Source organism: Nothobranchius furzeri, chromosome 1, assembly GCF_043380555.1.
Source record: "Nothobranchius furzeri strain GRZ-AD chromosome 1, NfurGRZ-RIMD1, whole genome shotgun sequence".
NCBI classification, from domain to species: Eukaryota; Metazoa; Chordata; class Actinopteri; order Cyprinodontiformes; family Nothobranchiidae; genus Nothobranchius; species Nothobranchius furzeri.
In genome coordinates, this window is record NC_091741.1 from 101232643 (window position 1) to 101249873 (window position 17231).

At 43.0% G+C, this 17231-nt stretch overlaps 1 protein-coding gene across 4 annotated transcripts in view; it reads left to right on the forward strand.

The window, feature by feature from the left end:
• Positions 1-3495: 3495 nt before the first annotated feature.
• The window catches only part of LOC107394330 (glutamate receptor 3), a 176476-nt gene continuing 162740 nt past the window's right edge, over positions 3496-17231 (forward strand). For all 4 annotated transcript variants that reach the window (XR_001574010.3, XM_015973347.3, XM_015973280.3 and 1 more), the window contains exons 1-2: positions 3496-3710; positions 4112-4270. Coding sequence is in view for 3 of the 4 variants with exons in the window: in XM_015973347.3 (XP_015828833.3) it covers positions 3632-3710; positions 4112-4270 (238 nt within the window). In the remaining variant the exon portion in view is untranslated. The remainder of the gene's footprint in view (positions 3711-4111; positions 4271-17231) is intronic.

The following is a 17231-nucleotide window of genomic DNA, read 5'->3' on the forward strand; positions in this document are numbered from 1 at the left end:
GCGCACGATTAAACAGTTAATTACAATCTTCATTTTCAAACAAAACCAACAAAACGGGAAATAAACCTTCATTATTTACTACCAAGTTATTCAGAGTGGTGCAGATACTGTTTTGACACAACAGATTTTAGATCATGGCTGAATTATTTGTAATTAGTGCAATTTGACCATGCTGGATCACCATCAAAGCTCAACAACTGCAGAAATTGTTTCCCAGGGAAGTGAGAATGATCTCTGTGAATGCAAATATTCATAATGAAATGCATTTTTTGATTTGAAACCGTCAGGAGCGTTAATCAGGCAGAAGCCTTCAGAACTAGTGAAGAAGAGAAGAGATGTAGCTTTTGTGTCTCAAGATAACGATGATTCAGAGGCTGTAGCTCAGAGCCTCACCAGCAAGTATTACTCATTTGCTTCCTGTGACCCCCCCCCCCCCCCCCAACATAAACAAGTATTTATTTTTGCCTGTTTGAAGTCAAACAAACACGTGATGCGTTCTAGAAGTCCAGAGATCATTAACACCATGACTGTTGATAATTGTTTTGTCATCCAGGCCTTGCATACAGACTTTCTGGTGATCACACTAATGATGGACTTTTCAGGTAGATCCTTTCAAAAGTCAAAAGCTGTTTAATTCTGGGCCAATAAATGTCAAAAGAAAATGTTTTATTACAAAACAGAAGCTAAAAAAAAGAAGCAATAATCTAAATGTGTCTGTTTTGGACACTTTTATGCAGAAAACCACCGATTCCTTGATATTTTCCAAATCTCTTCCACATTCTAAGCTTTCATGTCTTAAACAATTTGTTCTCTTCTGTAACAAGAACAGACAATAACACTATTTGACAAGGGAGAAACAGCGTTTTGCCCTTTTCCAAAGATCTCGGTTCTGAAAGCTTTGAAGATATCTGAATAATGTGGAGCATTCATCAAAAGTTTGGGACCGGGACAAGTAGAGGTTCTGTTTAAAATTCAGATGCTGGGTTTTCTTTCTTCACCTCTGGTGATGAGACGCGCCACAGACTGTTCTACCTGCTAGAACACTCACCACCTTGGAGAACTCTTCACTCTTTTCATTTTCCGTGTTGTTGTTTGTGCTTTACAGAAATAAAAATACCTAAAACGCCCTAAAAGAAAAAGTCAGAGGTGTTCCATGAATTAAACCCAAATAGTGTTACTCTTTTGACTTTTTAACTTCCAACTTGTGGAACCTTTAGCAGTTTTTCTTCTTCTTTTTTTTGTTGTTGTTTATTTTGGTGTTAAAACTGCAAGTTACGTAACGTCAGTATGGTCATGTAACAGTTTTATCTTACGTGAAGAGTTGAATCAGAACTGTTAAACAGTTTTTAAAAGCAGACTCATGAAGTTCATAATGAATGTATTCTTTTAGTTAATGTATGTGAAACATTATTTAATAAATTGTGTGTAATCACCAATAGAGTAATATTGGTAAAAATGTTTAAAAAAAATAAAGATTATTGCACACAGTTTCATTTATGTCAGTAATTCAAGTTAAATTATGAAAGGAGCGCATGAGACGCATATTTGTTATAGTTTTGATGATTATGGGTTACAGTTCACGAGAACCCCATATTCAAAATTTCAAACAGTTAGAATATCGGGAAAAGGTTCAATATTGCAGAAAGTTTCACACTTCAATAAGCTAATGAATCCAAAACATCTGCAAAAGGTTCCTGAGCCTTTAGATGGTCTCTCAGTCTTAGATTAAATTAAAGTATTTAACAATTTATCTTCATTACACACAAACACACACACACACACACACACACACACACACACACACACACACACACACACACACACACACACTGTCTTTACATATAAAGGTAATGTAACACATTGTGATAATATATCTTTTGTTTTTTTCATGAAAATTAAATGAAACTAAATAATTTTAATGCAGAAAACTAATTTACGTTCTCATTTCAGTCCTTCCTTTACTATTTAACAAACAAAAAATTCGGAAAAATTGAAGCAAAACGTGATGATAAAAAATACGATTAGTTGTTTGTTTTTCTATCACTTAAATGCAAAGTGAATCTTTCCAGTAATTTGTCTTAAAAGTGTTAAACATGTAAATGATCTGGTTGTTTTGATACCAGCCACGCTTTTTGTCTGACAGTTTATATTTATTTATTTGGCAGACGATTTTAGCAACATAGCGTTAGCAAGGCAACATATGATTGTTAACCTATAGGGCATGTTGTGATCTGTGGGGGAAACCAGACCTGGAGGAAACCCACGCATGCGTGCAGCTCCACGCTGAAAGGCCACAGCCAGGTTTCGAACCTGCAACCTTCTTGCTGCGAGGCAACAGTGCTAACAACTGCGCCACCTTGCAGCCATGAAAGATGAAGAAATAAAACTAATAATGCACTTTCTCAAAAACTAAAACACACTTCTAAAAATACTTGAGTCATTCTGTAGCTAATTCTGGTGCAGAAATGACTCAGAGTCGTGTAAACAGAGCATTCATTATAGATGATGTTTGACTTTGTGTTAAAATAGGTTTAAACATGCAGCATTAATAGTTTTACTCTGTTGTGAAAACAGCACAATTTGCAAAAATCCTGAACAGGAAATAAATCAAACCACCAAAACAATCCAAAAACTCTAATAATTGCCTGTCATTGTTGCCACAAGCTACAAGCAGCCCTTCAGAGGTTGAAGACATGTTTGGTCCAAAGACCAAAGCGGATCCCTCGTGTCTTCAAGCAATTACAATTTAAAGTTGTTCTGTGTCGTTTGCAGACTCTTGTAAGGTGTTATAGTGCCATAACCTTTATATGGCTATTCTGGCAGATGTGATTTTTAAATGTAAACAAAAAGCTCCATCACTTATTTCCACTGCAAATGATGACGTAACTTTATGTATTTACCCTTCTAGTCAGACACTGAAACAGGTTGGTGTTTTTTTCAGAACCATGGACAGCTCCAGCCACCGGCGCTTCTATGTTCCCTAATCTTTTATGACAAGAAGCTATTTTACACTTTACAGATGTGTTTGAATCAAAAGTTTCACTTTCATAAAGTCTAATATTTTCCAGTCTGTACTCTGGGTCCTGATCGCTGACCTCCTGAGACTCCTGGGGAAATAGCTGCAAACCTTGCTCAGCTCATGCGTGAACGATCCAGCAGCTGGAACATCTGGAGGCAGCAGGAACCGTCGGCCACCTGAGACTGCAGAGCCTTATTGACTCGGTCAGCGGTGGGCTAATATTGACAAGTGCCGCGCGCTCGTTCTGAGGTGTCATAAACCGGCGGGCTGAGACGTTTTTAATTTAACGTCAGATCAAGTTTGACCAACACTGGCCTGCCGCGACGGGTCCAATCAGAGTTCAGATCATCTCCATCTTCTTCCCCCCTCCCCAGCCCTCCCCTCCCCGTCGTCCCCCTCTCCCAGCCTCCTTCTCCCTGCTTCTCTCTTTCTCTCTTTCTTTACTTGCAAAAAATGCTATGCAGCTGGGCTGCACCTCAGTGAATGAATTGGTGCACTGTGAGCCACCATCATCTCTCCACTGGATTTCCGTTTGCTGCCGGCTTCCACCCAGAACATATGAATTTGCTGATACAGACCCTTTTGAGGAGTTGAAAAGACAGGTCGGAGAAAATGGCACAACGCGTGGTTTTCCTTTTCCTGTGGCTCTCTGAGCAGTCCTTCGCAGGATTCCCCAATCAGATAAATATCGGTGAGTATGTTTCCTGCTGGGATTTTGGTTTGTTTAGGTAAATTATCGTGATTAAGAAAAAGGAAACTGCACGCGCGCGGAGCTTTGCGCAACTTGATTTTCTGAATACACATTCAGCTAAGAGCAGCTGTTTGAGGAAACGACATTAAAACTGCTACCTGAGTCGAGTCTGTCTTTGGAATAATTGTAGAAAACAGTTTTTAAGATGATGGGAGACGATGTGTCCTTCGTTCAGTCCGGAGAGTTACTGACAGGCGCGCTGCTCCACAGATGCACGAGTCATTATTTAAAAAAAAAACCTCTAGACGCGTTTTTATTGAACCTATTTCCTGACTGAAGCTAAGAACCAGAGCAGGGACGGGACTGAACTAGTCTGATCTTGGCTTCCGTGGTCTCTTCAGGAGGGCTGTTCATGCGTTCCACGGTTCAGGAGCACAGCGCGTTCCGGTTCGCTGTCCAACTCTACAACACCAACCAGAACACCACCGAGAAACCTTTTCATCTCAACTACAACGTCGACAACCTGGAGTCGTCCAACAGCTTCTCGGTCACCCACGCATGTAAGTGTTTCCCTGTCCCAGGACTTCTCTGACCACCAACAGCATGTTCATGTCAAACTCACGATGCGCTGCAGACTCGTTCCTCTGACTTCTGACCACGGAATAGCATTTAGTCATGTTTTATTTTCCTGGAGTTTAATTTTATTATACAGCTCAGAAAACCCATAAATGAAAGCTGACATGGTGCTTAGGAGCTGTTCCTGTGAGCAACATACGGTAAACATGCTTCCTTCTCCAAACTAAACATGATTACACTGATAATTAGTATCAAGAAGCATTCAGGTGTTTTGCTTTTATATGTTTTTTAAGTGGGGGCAAACTTAATTAGCAACTGGTGATACTTCTCTGTGACAGATGTGACATTTAATCATTTAATTTGCTATTTTTTATTTGATTCTCTTGAAAATGCCAGAAACAAATTGCAAATGTGGATTATAAAGATGAAATGTATGTTTAATGTTAAAGGATGAGTTAATTTTGTCTATTTTTACTGGCACACATTCTTGTCTGATCAGTGCAGCTGTGGCCCTCTAACCCCTGCATGACACGGCCATAACACCCCCACCACCACCACCCCAGTCTGCCAGAGCATCTCCGACTGCACCGTCCTCTGACTCCCCCTCTGTAGAGCATCTTCCCCAGCATTGCAGAGTCAGCTCATTAGCACTCAGCCCTCATAGCACCTCACTGTGCTGTCATTGGGTGAAAGGGGGTTGGAGGGGGGGGGGGGGGGGGGGGGGGATCCACAGCTCCCCATCCAACGCCTGCAAATGAGCTGGATTCAGACCTGCAGAGGAGGTGGGCCTGAGCGGTAACGGAGCTGAGGCAGAGCATCGTATCCGAGACAGCAGAGCAGTACGAAAGCTTTCACAAGAAACAATAAGCAAATGAGAGCGAATAAATAAAAGATAATGCTGTGCAATTTCACGCATGATGAAGAGGAGGAGAAGGATAAGAAGAAGAAAAGCTGATATCAGAATTTAATTAAATACAGGGGCAGAAGGCAAAGGGATGTGCTTTTGTGGGAGCAGTGACCCTGTTTCATGCTGCCGGTTCTAAATGTTTGCTCCAACAAGAGCCCTTCACCACCTTACGGTCTGATCTAAGTGCAACACAAAACACTTGCTCAAACGTCATTCAGACAGTGATGGCATCCCCACAGCCACAAGGCCACCGATAAAGGCTTCACTGAGGCCAATACTGAAGCTAATCTTTATCAAATGAAGGCAGCTCAATATGAAATACCAGTTATCAGCAATAGCTTTGGTCAAAATGTATTTCTATTGAACAGAAATACTCAACAACAGCTGGAGATTGATAGCAGCCAATGGATGGATGCTTGAATAAAAACCATGGATGTAAGAACTCCTAACGGTATTCATACAGAGGAACACGCTGGCTTCAATACACTGGATGAGCTGGATTTAGCAGCCGCTGCTGCTTTTGTTTCAGTGTGCACAGAGATGTCTGGCAGCCAATTATCATAAAAATTGCATATAAAAATATTTTAGAATCCAAGTAAAAGGATCTTTCGCACCAGGATACATCCCTAACATCCCTTTTATTTCAACAATGAAATATTATGCAGGTCTGGTAACCCTGTTGATTGTTCACATAGCAGCAGCAGATTGTTAGATTTATGTATTTCAGTAATTCAACATAAAGCTGCTATAGTGCATCTACAGAACACTCACCCCTCCCCTCGAGCGTCTTCCTGAGATGCTTCTGCAGAAAACAAAAACCCACATTGCCACAGAAAGCGAGATATTGCTAAACACCATTTGCCGTTTTCTAGGTCCAAACGTCTTTTTTTTGTCCGTGACTTCAAATGGTGTGTTTTGTTTTGGAACTCTGGTAGTTTGTCCTAAAGGTGAAGTGGTAGCAACCGGCTGTGTCTCCTTCTCTGGTGTTACTGAGCGGAGAACCTCTCACACCAGTGGCGTTCTGCTGCTGAATACGGGCGTGTGTAATGAATGGAGGACCCAGGGAAGTGTGACTTTATTATTTTGTGTTTTTATCTCCACAATATACGCGTAACTACACAATGCTAGAATGTTATTGAGATGCATGGAAAAAAAGGTTTTAAGGTTTTCCAAATATGCCATTGCAGCTTTAAAAGATGAAACTAATAAATCTCATTACACGCAAAGCCAGATATTTCAAGCCGTTATTTGTAGTAATTGTGATGATGATGGCTCATCGTTCATGAAAGCCCCGCATTCAAAAACTCAGACATTTAGAATATTGTGGAAAAGTTCTATATTCTAGAATCAATCAGCTGACAAATCCATCAACGCCTGCAAAGGGTTCCTGAGCCTTTAGATGGTCTCTTGGTTGAATAACTGAAAGAAACGGACTTTTGCACCATATTCTGATGTTTCAGATGGCACCTGTGCACACCTGATTGGTCTGATGTTCTGGGCCTCATTGTGTGACTCTGCAAATCCCAGCAGCCTCCATCCAGTATCCACAACAATGCTGTAGACATCTGGGATCAAACTCACAAGATTTCAGTCCAAAAGAACATCCAAAGAAAGTCTCCGAACAAGATGTGGCCCCAATGTGAAATCGGCAGGAAGCAACAGTCTTGAGGCCTGACACACGACAGGGAAGGGTTCTGCTGTGTCTGCACCCAAACGGGTCCGATTCACAACAGCAGCAGCGTATTTTGTCGTGTAAACGCAACCTAAGTGCATGATCTGAGACTTTTATCAAGAGCCTGTCCTGATGTTCTTGTTATCTGAGTTTGCAAACTGCAGACAGCTCGTGCTGAGTTCACAACAGGCCACGAGCACCTCAGAGTGCCTCTGCCGATGTAGGCAAGCAAACAGAGGTGACAGTTATTAAATATCACTTATCTGCTGACTTTCCAGCCTTTAAGGACATCCCTTTTGTGAGTGAAGACCTCCTGTGCCTTGAATTTAGCCTTTGTCAGCTTTGTTGTTTGCTTTACTGGCTGTCACAGGAGGTTACTGGACATGCAAAGGTCCTCTGTCACCAGCCGGCCTGGCTCCTGGGAATGACTCAGCAGTAACTTACATCCACATTTATGATTGGTCAAGGTTTTTTAAGGTAGAATTTGCTCCTACATATGCTACCATAGTTCTATTAGTTTGTATGTTTTCATAGTTTCACTTTACTTTATCTTAATGGGTCTTTTTAGATTAGTCACCCTCATCTGCCATGCAGCCTTTACATTTCTAAGTCAGTGAAGAGCCTACAGAAAACATGAATGCGTTTACTCTTGAGCTTAACTTTTTGCTGGTAAAACAACTTTAAAGTTAGTTAAAAGCTTTGTGCTATTAATGAAATCAGCAACTGTCAGAAAAACAATGCATGGCTTTAGTAATCCTCACGGCCTGGCTTAGTACCGCGGCAGCACTCTGTCTTGTTTCGGTGACAAGATTGTTGCTGCTTTGAAGTAACATAAGAAATGTTGAAATGTGCAATTACCAGCTCAGGGTCCATAAAAGCTGCTGAAGCTGGGATTCAGGTATGCTCACAGAGAGCCCAGAAGTAGTTCAAAGCAGAGGGTCGCAGTCTGAGGAAAGCAGGTAGATAGCATTAATGCAGCGGATAGTTGTGGCTTAGCCTGCTTAATGACACTGCCACCCTTTTTCACCTGTTTACCCTCTTTTTTTTTGCTTCCTTTACCTGAGGCATGAAAACATCAAATCCTCATTCCTCTCCGTGCTTTGCTATTTATGAGATTACTTGCCCTGATTCTTGTTAAAAGCTAATTTTTGCACTGCTTAGCTTTGGAATCTCATCTCACATTTCCTCATTCCTCATTCTGTCATTAAGCTAATGGTCGGTGTCTGCCAGCCCTTTTCACATCTGCCATCCCTCTTTTATTGAATCCTCCAGGTCTTAGTACTCTGGCAAAAGCACATGCTTCCATGGCTACTATGTTCTTGAAGCATTTTTCTTGCTTCCTTCCTGAAGATAAAACCACATCAATCTAAGAGTTCTGATGAAATGGCACCTTCCTGCCTTTTCATGAACTAACTGACTGCTAGCTCTAATTCAGCTACTAGAACAAAACGAAAATGTCGTTTGGTTGAAATTTGTTGGTGAAAGAGAACAAATGTAACGAATATTGAGTTTATTGATTAATGACGGCAAGGAAGAGGCAATGTCAAGCTGGTTGCTAGGCAACAGAGAAAGGAGGGGATGAAACAAGCAAGTTATGGGAGCAGTTTTGGAAAATGCGTTAGAAAAAACTTGAAGGTATACCCAGCGGTTGTGAAAGTCTGAAGGGTTGGAAAGCCGGACTGCACCGAGTTGTGAAATAAACAATTACAGCTAAAGAGCTTCTGCTTCAGCTGAACACAGATGCTAAAAAGCCTTTGTGATTTTTCTCACAGCAGCTCGTTATTCTGTTTTTGGATAAATCCAAACTTTAATTGTTTATTTGCAACCTTTAACAATAACTCTCATTACTGCATCCATCATTATAAAAATCACACAGCACCCGTAACCGTTTAAGGACATCAGAGTCCAGCTAACACACACACACACGTAAAACCTGTTGGGTTGTCTTAGCGTGATTTTCGGGCGGCCATGATTGTGTTGCCTGCAGTGTGACGTGTAGCCAATCAGAAAGTGAGGCGACTGAAGTGTGCAGCATGCTCCTCCTGCACCATGTTTGTTTACTTTAAAGTCACAAATTATCTCAGGAGATTTCCCATCTGAGTGACAGCAGTTGTCGCGTAGTGTCTGTTGAGTTGCTGCACACCACACACTGCAGTTTGTCACACAATGTGTGTGTTTTCTTGCTTCAGTCGCCCGACTATTTAAAAATCCTGTCATGTGAACTGGGCTTTAGTTTAGTTTGCTGACAGAACAGGTGAACTCTTAAGGGCCAATCACCATCAAACCAACGTTTATCAGTTGTAGCAACATTTGTGTTTTTTCAATGCGATTATCTAAACTTCCATAATGATCATTGCTTTTGTGTAGTCTACTCTCATTGAGTGTGTTTACATGCAGCCAGTAACCCTTTTAAAACCCGAATATTCACAATAACCCGGTTCCGCAGGTTCATGTAAACACCGCCAGAAAACCGGATATGCTCATAAAACCCGGTTACTACACCTGGGGTAACCCTTTTCTAACCCGAATGTTTGGTCGTGTAAACGCGGGATATCCCCATCAAAGCGTGTGTTCTGCGCATGTTCTGTTCGCAAGGAATCTTGGTCTTTTGAGTAGTGAGACGTCTTGTATGCGCCAGAACACCGGAAGTAAACAACAAGTTGGGGGCAAAATGGCGAGTCGCGGCACAGCACCACACTTTTGGAGTGACGAGGAAACTAAAGCGCAAAGAAACGCGGTCGCTATCTCTTCCGAACTGGGAAACATGTTGTTGTTTTCACGGATACCAGAACAAGAAGAACCGGAAATGACGCATACTGCGTCTGGACGTAGTCCATACGTCCTGACGCTACCCCAACGTCCGCATTTACATCGGGTTCTGCAAGTTAGGGGTAACTCTTTCTATTTATGCGTGTAAACGGGTTATTCTGATCAACTCAGAAACCCGAATACCGACCTTAACCCGATCATAACCCGGATATTGGCTGCATGTAAACGTAGTCACTGTTGGATTTTAAACCTTTTAGCTGTAATGTCTTCCCAGTTTTCATCACTGTTCTCTTTGAACTGTCAAACGGATTCAACGTGAGGAAATTGCAGTGATTATCTAACCGATGATAATGAAATAACTTTTTGAAGAAGAAGCAAACGGGACATGTGCTCCTATATTAGCCCGCTAATAACGCCACAGAGCATCAACAGCACTGCAGAGGCATGAATTCAGTTTTTATTTTTTAGGTTATTTCTTTAATTAGGAAAGGCAGAACCTTTTTATTGGGGGGGGGGGGGGGGGGGGTTAGGCCTTCTGTAGTATTTGCTTCGCATCTTCTACAAAGTTAACTGAAAATGCTGTTGAAGCCTGTAAAAAGATGCAACTATAGAGCCATGATAATGACGAACTGATCTTGTTCTGCTTGCAGACATCTTTTAAGGTAAAACACAACTAGTTTATATAATACTGTGTAAGGCTGGAGGAGTGTGTCATGGCCTGCTGTCTGACACCGTGAGCCTCGGCGGCTGTCTGTAAACTCCTCCCTGCACAAACGCCAGTCATCATTCTTCGTTTTTAGGTAAGCATAATGCTAATGTTTTGCAGTATGAGGTAGATAAGTCATGACAAAGGGGGAAATCTTGGGCAAGTAAAAGATTTCAAACAATTCAGAAACTATGTGGCGTGTGAGTGAGAGAAGGGAAAGTCATTTAAACTTAAAACACCTTCTGCAACTAAACCACTCCAGATATTTAAACGTGCGTGGGACATAAATGTAACTGGCTATGAAAATCACCCTAACCCACACCTTCTAAACAACTGATCAGCATTTGTTTGCTTGATAATCTTTAGCGCCGTTCACAGTGGTCTACTTGTGCAGCGCTTGAGTTTGCTCTTAGTTTCTGGCTGACCTTCTTTGCTAGTCAAAGCAATCAGAATAAGAAGTCTGATCACTTCACTAGAAATAAGTTGCTGCTGAAATACCCAGCACCTGTCAGAAATATGTAGTGACCTTTATGCCACTCAGAGTGCGCAGGCTCTCCACATGCCGTCCAGAACCTCTAACAGCCCCTCTGTGACTGAGCACATGTGGCAAACAGCATATGCTGTGGAGCACAGCTCCAAGGATCCTTACCGTGGTGTGTGTGTGATGTAGAGTTATAGCTTTTGGTGCTGCTGTTGTGGTCTTGTGTGAACAGATTGTAAAGGAAGAGACAGGGAGTCCTGTTTTGGGTTTTTGTAGTTGTGTGTGTGTGTGTTTTTTGTGCAGAGCATGGCCCAGAAGCACGGACAGAGACAAGCTGTGGTCGAGAGAGGCCCCTCAGGTGATCGTGGAGGTGCTGCGGTTCTTGTTTTTGCAGGCTGTAACACAGCTCCGGAGGTGTGACGAAGGACACAGCCAAGCTTGCAGGAAAGAGTACAGGGTGGGGAACGAATGATGTGTGAGTAAAAGCTAACAAAAAAGCAGCAAGAAAGAGATTTCCTTTTAGTATTTTGGTGAGGTTTCTCAGGGTGTGTTTGTGTGAGCACACGGCCGCATGTTGGAGGGAGAGATTTCTCCGGGCAATGGGGGTGGTGGTGGTGGTGGTGGTGGGGGGGGGGGGGGTTGTTCCATCACAGTCCAGCTGCGTTGGAGGCACAGATGGAGTTTGTTTATGGCTGTGCAGACATGCTAATGCACACGAGTGTGTACAAATATGTACAAAGCTGCAAACACACACTTGTATGTTGTGTATGAGGGTCACAGGCTTCCCTTTTCATAATTCTCACAAAGTAAAAAAAAATATATATATAACTGTTTCAGAGTGCAAGGTTATGACAGCACACACACACACACACACACACACACACACACACACACACACACACACACACACACACGCCTCTAAGAATCAAATGACACAGAGGTTAAATCTGAATCCAGACATCTCTCCAGTAGATGAAACAGTTATTTGTGTTTTAGAACAATCTTGTGTAAAAAAGCAAAGCCGTCCGCCGCTCTGGAACAGTAACAGTAATGTATGGCAGCAGTTTTGAGGACAGCAGGCCAGGCGGTCTCAGAGGCCTGTTGAGATGACTGGATGTGGGTCTCAGTCAGATGAGTGGAACAGAAACAGGCGCGGTCGGGGTCACACGCTCTGGGAGCTAAAAAACTGTCACGATGTCAGCAGGAAGAGAAGGAACGCACTTGTCCACAGATAGAGTAAGCTATAAAAATGTGTAGCCTCCAATCTATAAGATGTTACTCATTTTAAACCTTTGTGAAAAATATAAATGCTCTGACAGGGGTGTCCAACATGTGGCCTGCAAGCCATTTGTGGCCATCAGAGTGGATTTCAGTCCAAGGATGGTAGAGCTTTCTCTCGCCTGCTCAGGCTGTTGATGCTGATGCTGCTCTCTCAACAACCTTTTGGGATGACTGGCTGACAAGCTAACAGCTAGTCTGAAAGGGTCAACTTAAAACAATAATATTGTAAACATCTAAGCAGCAGTCCATGCCAACTATTTTATAAAGTCTCCACACAGCCATCACACAGCTAGCCATGGCATTTCTGGCGCATCCAACTTGGGGCACTTTAAGTAGCATCATCATAACGTTTCTGTCTGAAGAAACGTGAGATGAGAAATGATCAAGGTGTATGTTTGTACAGAGGCGTTAAGATGATTCACTAAAATAGTTTAAGTTCAGCTGTTTTAAGGTGGCAGTAACCCTGGGGCTGAACACACCCAGACTAGCTGTTAGCTTATCTATATGGTCAGAGCTCATCTCTGTTTGTCTGAGCTGAGGTTGTTCACAGCGCTTCTGCAACAGGAGAGATAAAAATCATTCAGAGTTTCACAGAAACACACTTTTAAGAAGTCTGATCCATCCCTTTAATTAGGAACACTACCTCGCTACGTTTTCCCACTAAAATGACCTAATAAATTTAGCTAAATTGGCTTCATTTTTACTTAAGTCTTGCTGGCATTATTAGAGCTGTGCTTCCAGCTCGCTGTGGTCACACAAGGCCAACATTTTCTCATGCAATACATAAAAGGCTGGAAGAATTCCAGATTAAACCTCCTAAGGGAACTTCATTGTTTTGGCCTAATTTACCGGCCACAAGACGCTCTATGTTGCATCTGATTTACAGTTGTTTTTTTTTTAAGTTAGGCCCATATCTGCAGAAGTAATGAGATTCAAAATACAAAAACATCATGCAAGGCAGAGTCAACAGAATGAATTTTTAATCAGAATATCAAAGATCCTTTTAAAGCCAACCTTAGGAGTAGCGCTGCTGCCGGGGTGGTTATTTATCTTGGACTCGGAGATGCTGGCAGATGTTGTTTGGTAAAACAACAGTCTTCCTTCATTTCTTTTGTGACTGGCTTCAAATCTCCGCTCTTCGTTGACAAACATTGCACATTTGGTCATATTGAGCTGCTACGGTGACAGATTTTGGGGGGGTTTAAAGGTTCAAACATCAGTGCATCATCTACTTTGTCACTTTTTAAAGACCCCTCTAAACCCGAGAGTAGTCTATTATAATATGCTCAGCCTCTGTCGCTGTCTGTGCATTTCTTGTAGATTTTTTTTAATCTGCCTGCTCAGTTTTAAAGGGTGAACATCATGAATTGCACATGAGATTAGGAGGGATTAAGAGCGGCGATAATAACGTATTGTTCTGGTAACTTGGACGCAACTAAAAGGAAATCATTTGTATGTGAAACACTTTAAATGCGTGTTAATTTTTAGGCTGCTAAATAAACACCTGGGGATTTAGAGAATGTAGAGTTTCTAGATGTTCAGCTGAACTAAAGCTTTCTTTCCCACTGATTAACCCCTAATCTTCCCAATAAATAAAGTCAAACATATCATTTGTGTAACGCTCATGCATGCATGGGTTTTGGATCAAGTTCCAGTTTTTGCCGGCAGGCACGGCGCAACATGACAGCCCATCTATGCTGAGCACATCTGCACACCGCTGTTCAAATACTGGGCTGGGTTCTGAGCTATAAGTCAGCTACGACAAGCTAAGTCCGCACTGCCTTATTGAAGATGATATCAGCACGGCCCTGTGATGAAGAGGAGCTGGACAACCATCTGAAAAAGCAGCGACCACACGAGAGGAGATGCAGGGAATCTCAGCGATGCATTAAGACCCGTTTTACTGCTGCTCTCCGTGCAAAGAAAAAGCTGTTTCCGATAAGAGGGAAGCGCCGCTTGTTGTGCATTTAGAGTAAAGCGAACGGAGGCCAAGCTGCTTTTTTTTAAACTATTCATCTCCTGCCAGTGGTCCGGCTCTGTGTGATGGCTGCTTTCCATTTTGTTTTCTCAGCGAGCAGAACCTCTCAAGGAGAGTGGGTTATGCTGTTTGTGGCAGAGAACATTTTTTATTTCTAAATGTCATTTAGCCTCATGCACCAGTTTCCAAAGGCAAAGAGGGAGAAGGTGGGAGGAGAAGAAAGGAAGAGTGCTTTCAAAGCTCGTCCCGTGTCAAGGCCCTTAACTTGGCAGTCCGCGTTTTAAACTCGCCCTGCTCTACTCGTGGTTTAGAAATTATCGCTGCCTACCTGTGTGCAAACTGCTTTCCACGAAGCTCATCACGCCTATCTTCTCCCAGCTGTTGCAGTCACACACAGCTAGCTATTGACCACTTCACTACAAGACTCACAATCACCGAATCAGTGACCCTGTCCACACACCAGCTCTGACATCTTAAAAACTGCTTTTTTAAATGTTGAAACTCAATATGGTTTTTATAGAGGCAGCTGCAGACTGCACTGTCCCAGTCAAGGTCGAAAGATCCCAAATGTACCCCCTTTGTAAAAAGAGTCGTCTAATCTTCTCAATCTATGAGCCGCGTATCGATCTGATTTGTTTCGCCTCCCTACGTGCGTGGCATTTGTACGTTTTTTTCTGACACTGTCAAAAACGAAGCGGCTGTGTTGTGCAGAATACAAAACACCAACTGGGAGTGTCACGACGTAGTTCTTCAACTTGTAAATATTGGATCACAGAGTGCCGGGGCTCCCAGCTTGCAGCTCTCCCATCTGCCGACGGAGCAGATTGATCCGCACGTTCCTGGCCAGCTTCGAAAGAGGCAGTCGCTATGACGAAGCCCTGCCAAAGCAGCATGTCTGTGCAGAAACAAGGGCTCCATCATACGTGATTGCTTGTGACAGTTCACAGTCGCCGGGCCACTGAAGCATCATAACCTTGTGAAACTAGTGGATGGGCACTCTAGCATAAAGGCAAAGGAGCAGAGAAGAGAGGAAAAATATTTACATATCCTTCCTAGTGACATACAGATGCAAATCAGACATGCCGGTACAAGAGCAGCCTCTGTTGTTAATACTGAACTCGTCTTATATAATGAGAGACACAAGAAGGACCGACACCCCTGGAGATAAGGTGATTTTATGCAATTACTGCCACCGTAGCTGCAGCTGAAAAACAAGGCCTCGGCGGTGTCGGAGAGGGCTGCGTTGATGTGATGGAGCAAACTGCTAATGACAGTCAAACAGAAATATCTTCTGGCAAGGCTGAAGCGACGCAATCTGAGCCTCCTGAATCACTTTAGCTGGGTTTGTCACCATAACCAAGAAGATTCTCGATTGTTCACTGGCTCACTTCGAACGCATGGATTGAATCAATTCTGCATGAGTGCTGTGAGGAGTAGGACGGCAACCAAACAGCCATGCGTAACGTGCTTAGAGCCAGTGGTAGGCGGTCGTGAGTCTCCATCGGTGTTTTTGACTTGTCTGCTGCTTGGAAGGACCCTGCCATCACTGTCCATCAATGCATTTCAAGATAATGTGCACGTGTGTGGTCTGGATTTGCATGTTGCCTACTGCTGCTCTCCTGTCCTCAGTGCTCACTGTCCCCATGAGGGAAAATTAGGCAAACACGATGTGCTCTTTCAACCATCACCCCTCCTCTGTTTCTTCCTCTTAATGGTTAATTCGGGGAGAGTGCTGTTGTGTGGCTTTTGCCATTTCACACATGGCTACCTAAAACCTGTGGGCGGTCGCTCTCGAGCCACTGTCCATGTTTGTGTGACCATGCATGACTGTTGCAATGAAATATTGAAGTGGCCTATCGTTCTACGATCAGCTGCCGAGCGGTTGTCCTCTCTATTCCCGTTGCTTGATTCTATTTTTCTGCCCTTCGTTATCTTGGTATTGTGGCCTTATTTGCCACAGCGTAGTGTTCGGATCAGGAAGGCAAACCTCATCTGGACCCGTGACAGAACTAATACATCGCAGCTGCTGAATGAAAAGGCCGTTTGGAGAGAATTCATTCCAGCGGCCTCAGCACAAAGCTTCTCTGACGTGTCAGTGCCCTTTGCAACCCTGACGGCACACGGATATGATGAGAGAGGCCACAAATGAGTTCAATGGCTTAGTGGTGTTGGCAAAAAATGGGAGTGGTTAAAGAGAGGAGTGCAGTGTTAAGATGCAGAGTTCAAGTGGTCAGTGCTTGTGATTGGACTGGATTTCAAATGTCTTCTAAGTTTAAGTTCAATGTCCAGAGAATGTGATAGACGTGTGCAGTTGTTGGGTGGAAAACCCTCTGTGGCCGTTCAGTGTAAAGAAACAAAAGCTACAGTTTAAAACAGAAATGTAAGAAAGAACTAAAGATGTCCAGACTTTCTGTGAGCGCATATAGCTGGCTGGGACTTATCAGCTAAGACAAAACCCCTACATGTTCCTGTATGATTCATGTTTATGTTTATTTATTTGGCAGACACTTTTATCCAAAGCGACGCACAATTATTAACCTATAGGGCATGTTGTGATCTGTGGGGGAAACCGGAGAACCCGGAGGAAACCCACGCATGCATGAGAAGAACACGCAACTCCAAGCAGAAAGGCCACAGCCGAGTTTCGAACCTGCAACCTTCTTGCTACGAGGCAACAGTGCTAACAGCTGCGCCACCATGCAGCTCTTTCATTTACAATGAATGATAATTAAAAGAATGTTAAAGATGTTGCCAGTGGCTCATTGGGATTGCTACGGTAACTCCTCATTCGTATTTCTCCATCCATGACAGGGCCTTTCATAAGACAGTCAGAGGCAGACAAGATGAAAACACACCAGTTCCGGTGACAAAGTCATTATTCAAGAGTTACTACTTTAGATGAGAAACAGCTGAAATAAGGAAGGTCTGTTTCATATCAGACATATTTAACTCACCAGACCAGGGAAGACACGGGTATGTTATGGAGGTCGCATTCAACTTCTGAAGCTGCAGATGCTGGTTTTTCTGTAGCGAATGCTTACAAGCACTACTTCTCTAAATGGTATGCTTATGCAAGTGAACATGTCTCACAAAAAATAAGTCTGTTGAAGTTTAGTGGTGTACAATTTGCTCTCTTGAGATACTCGGGGGG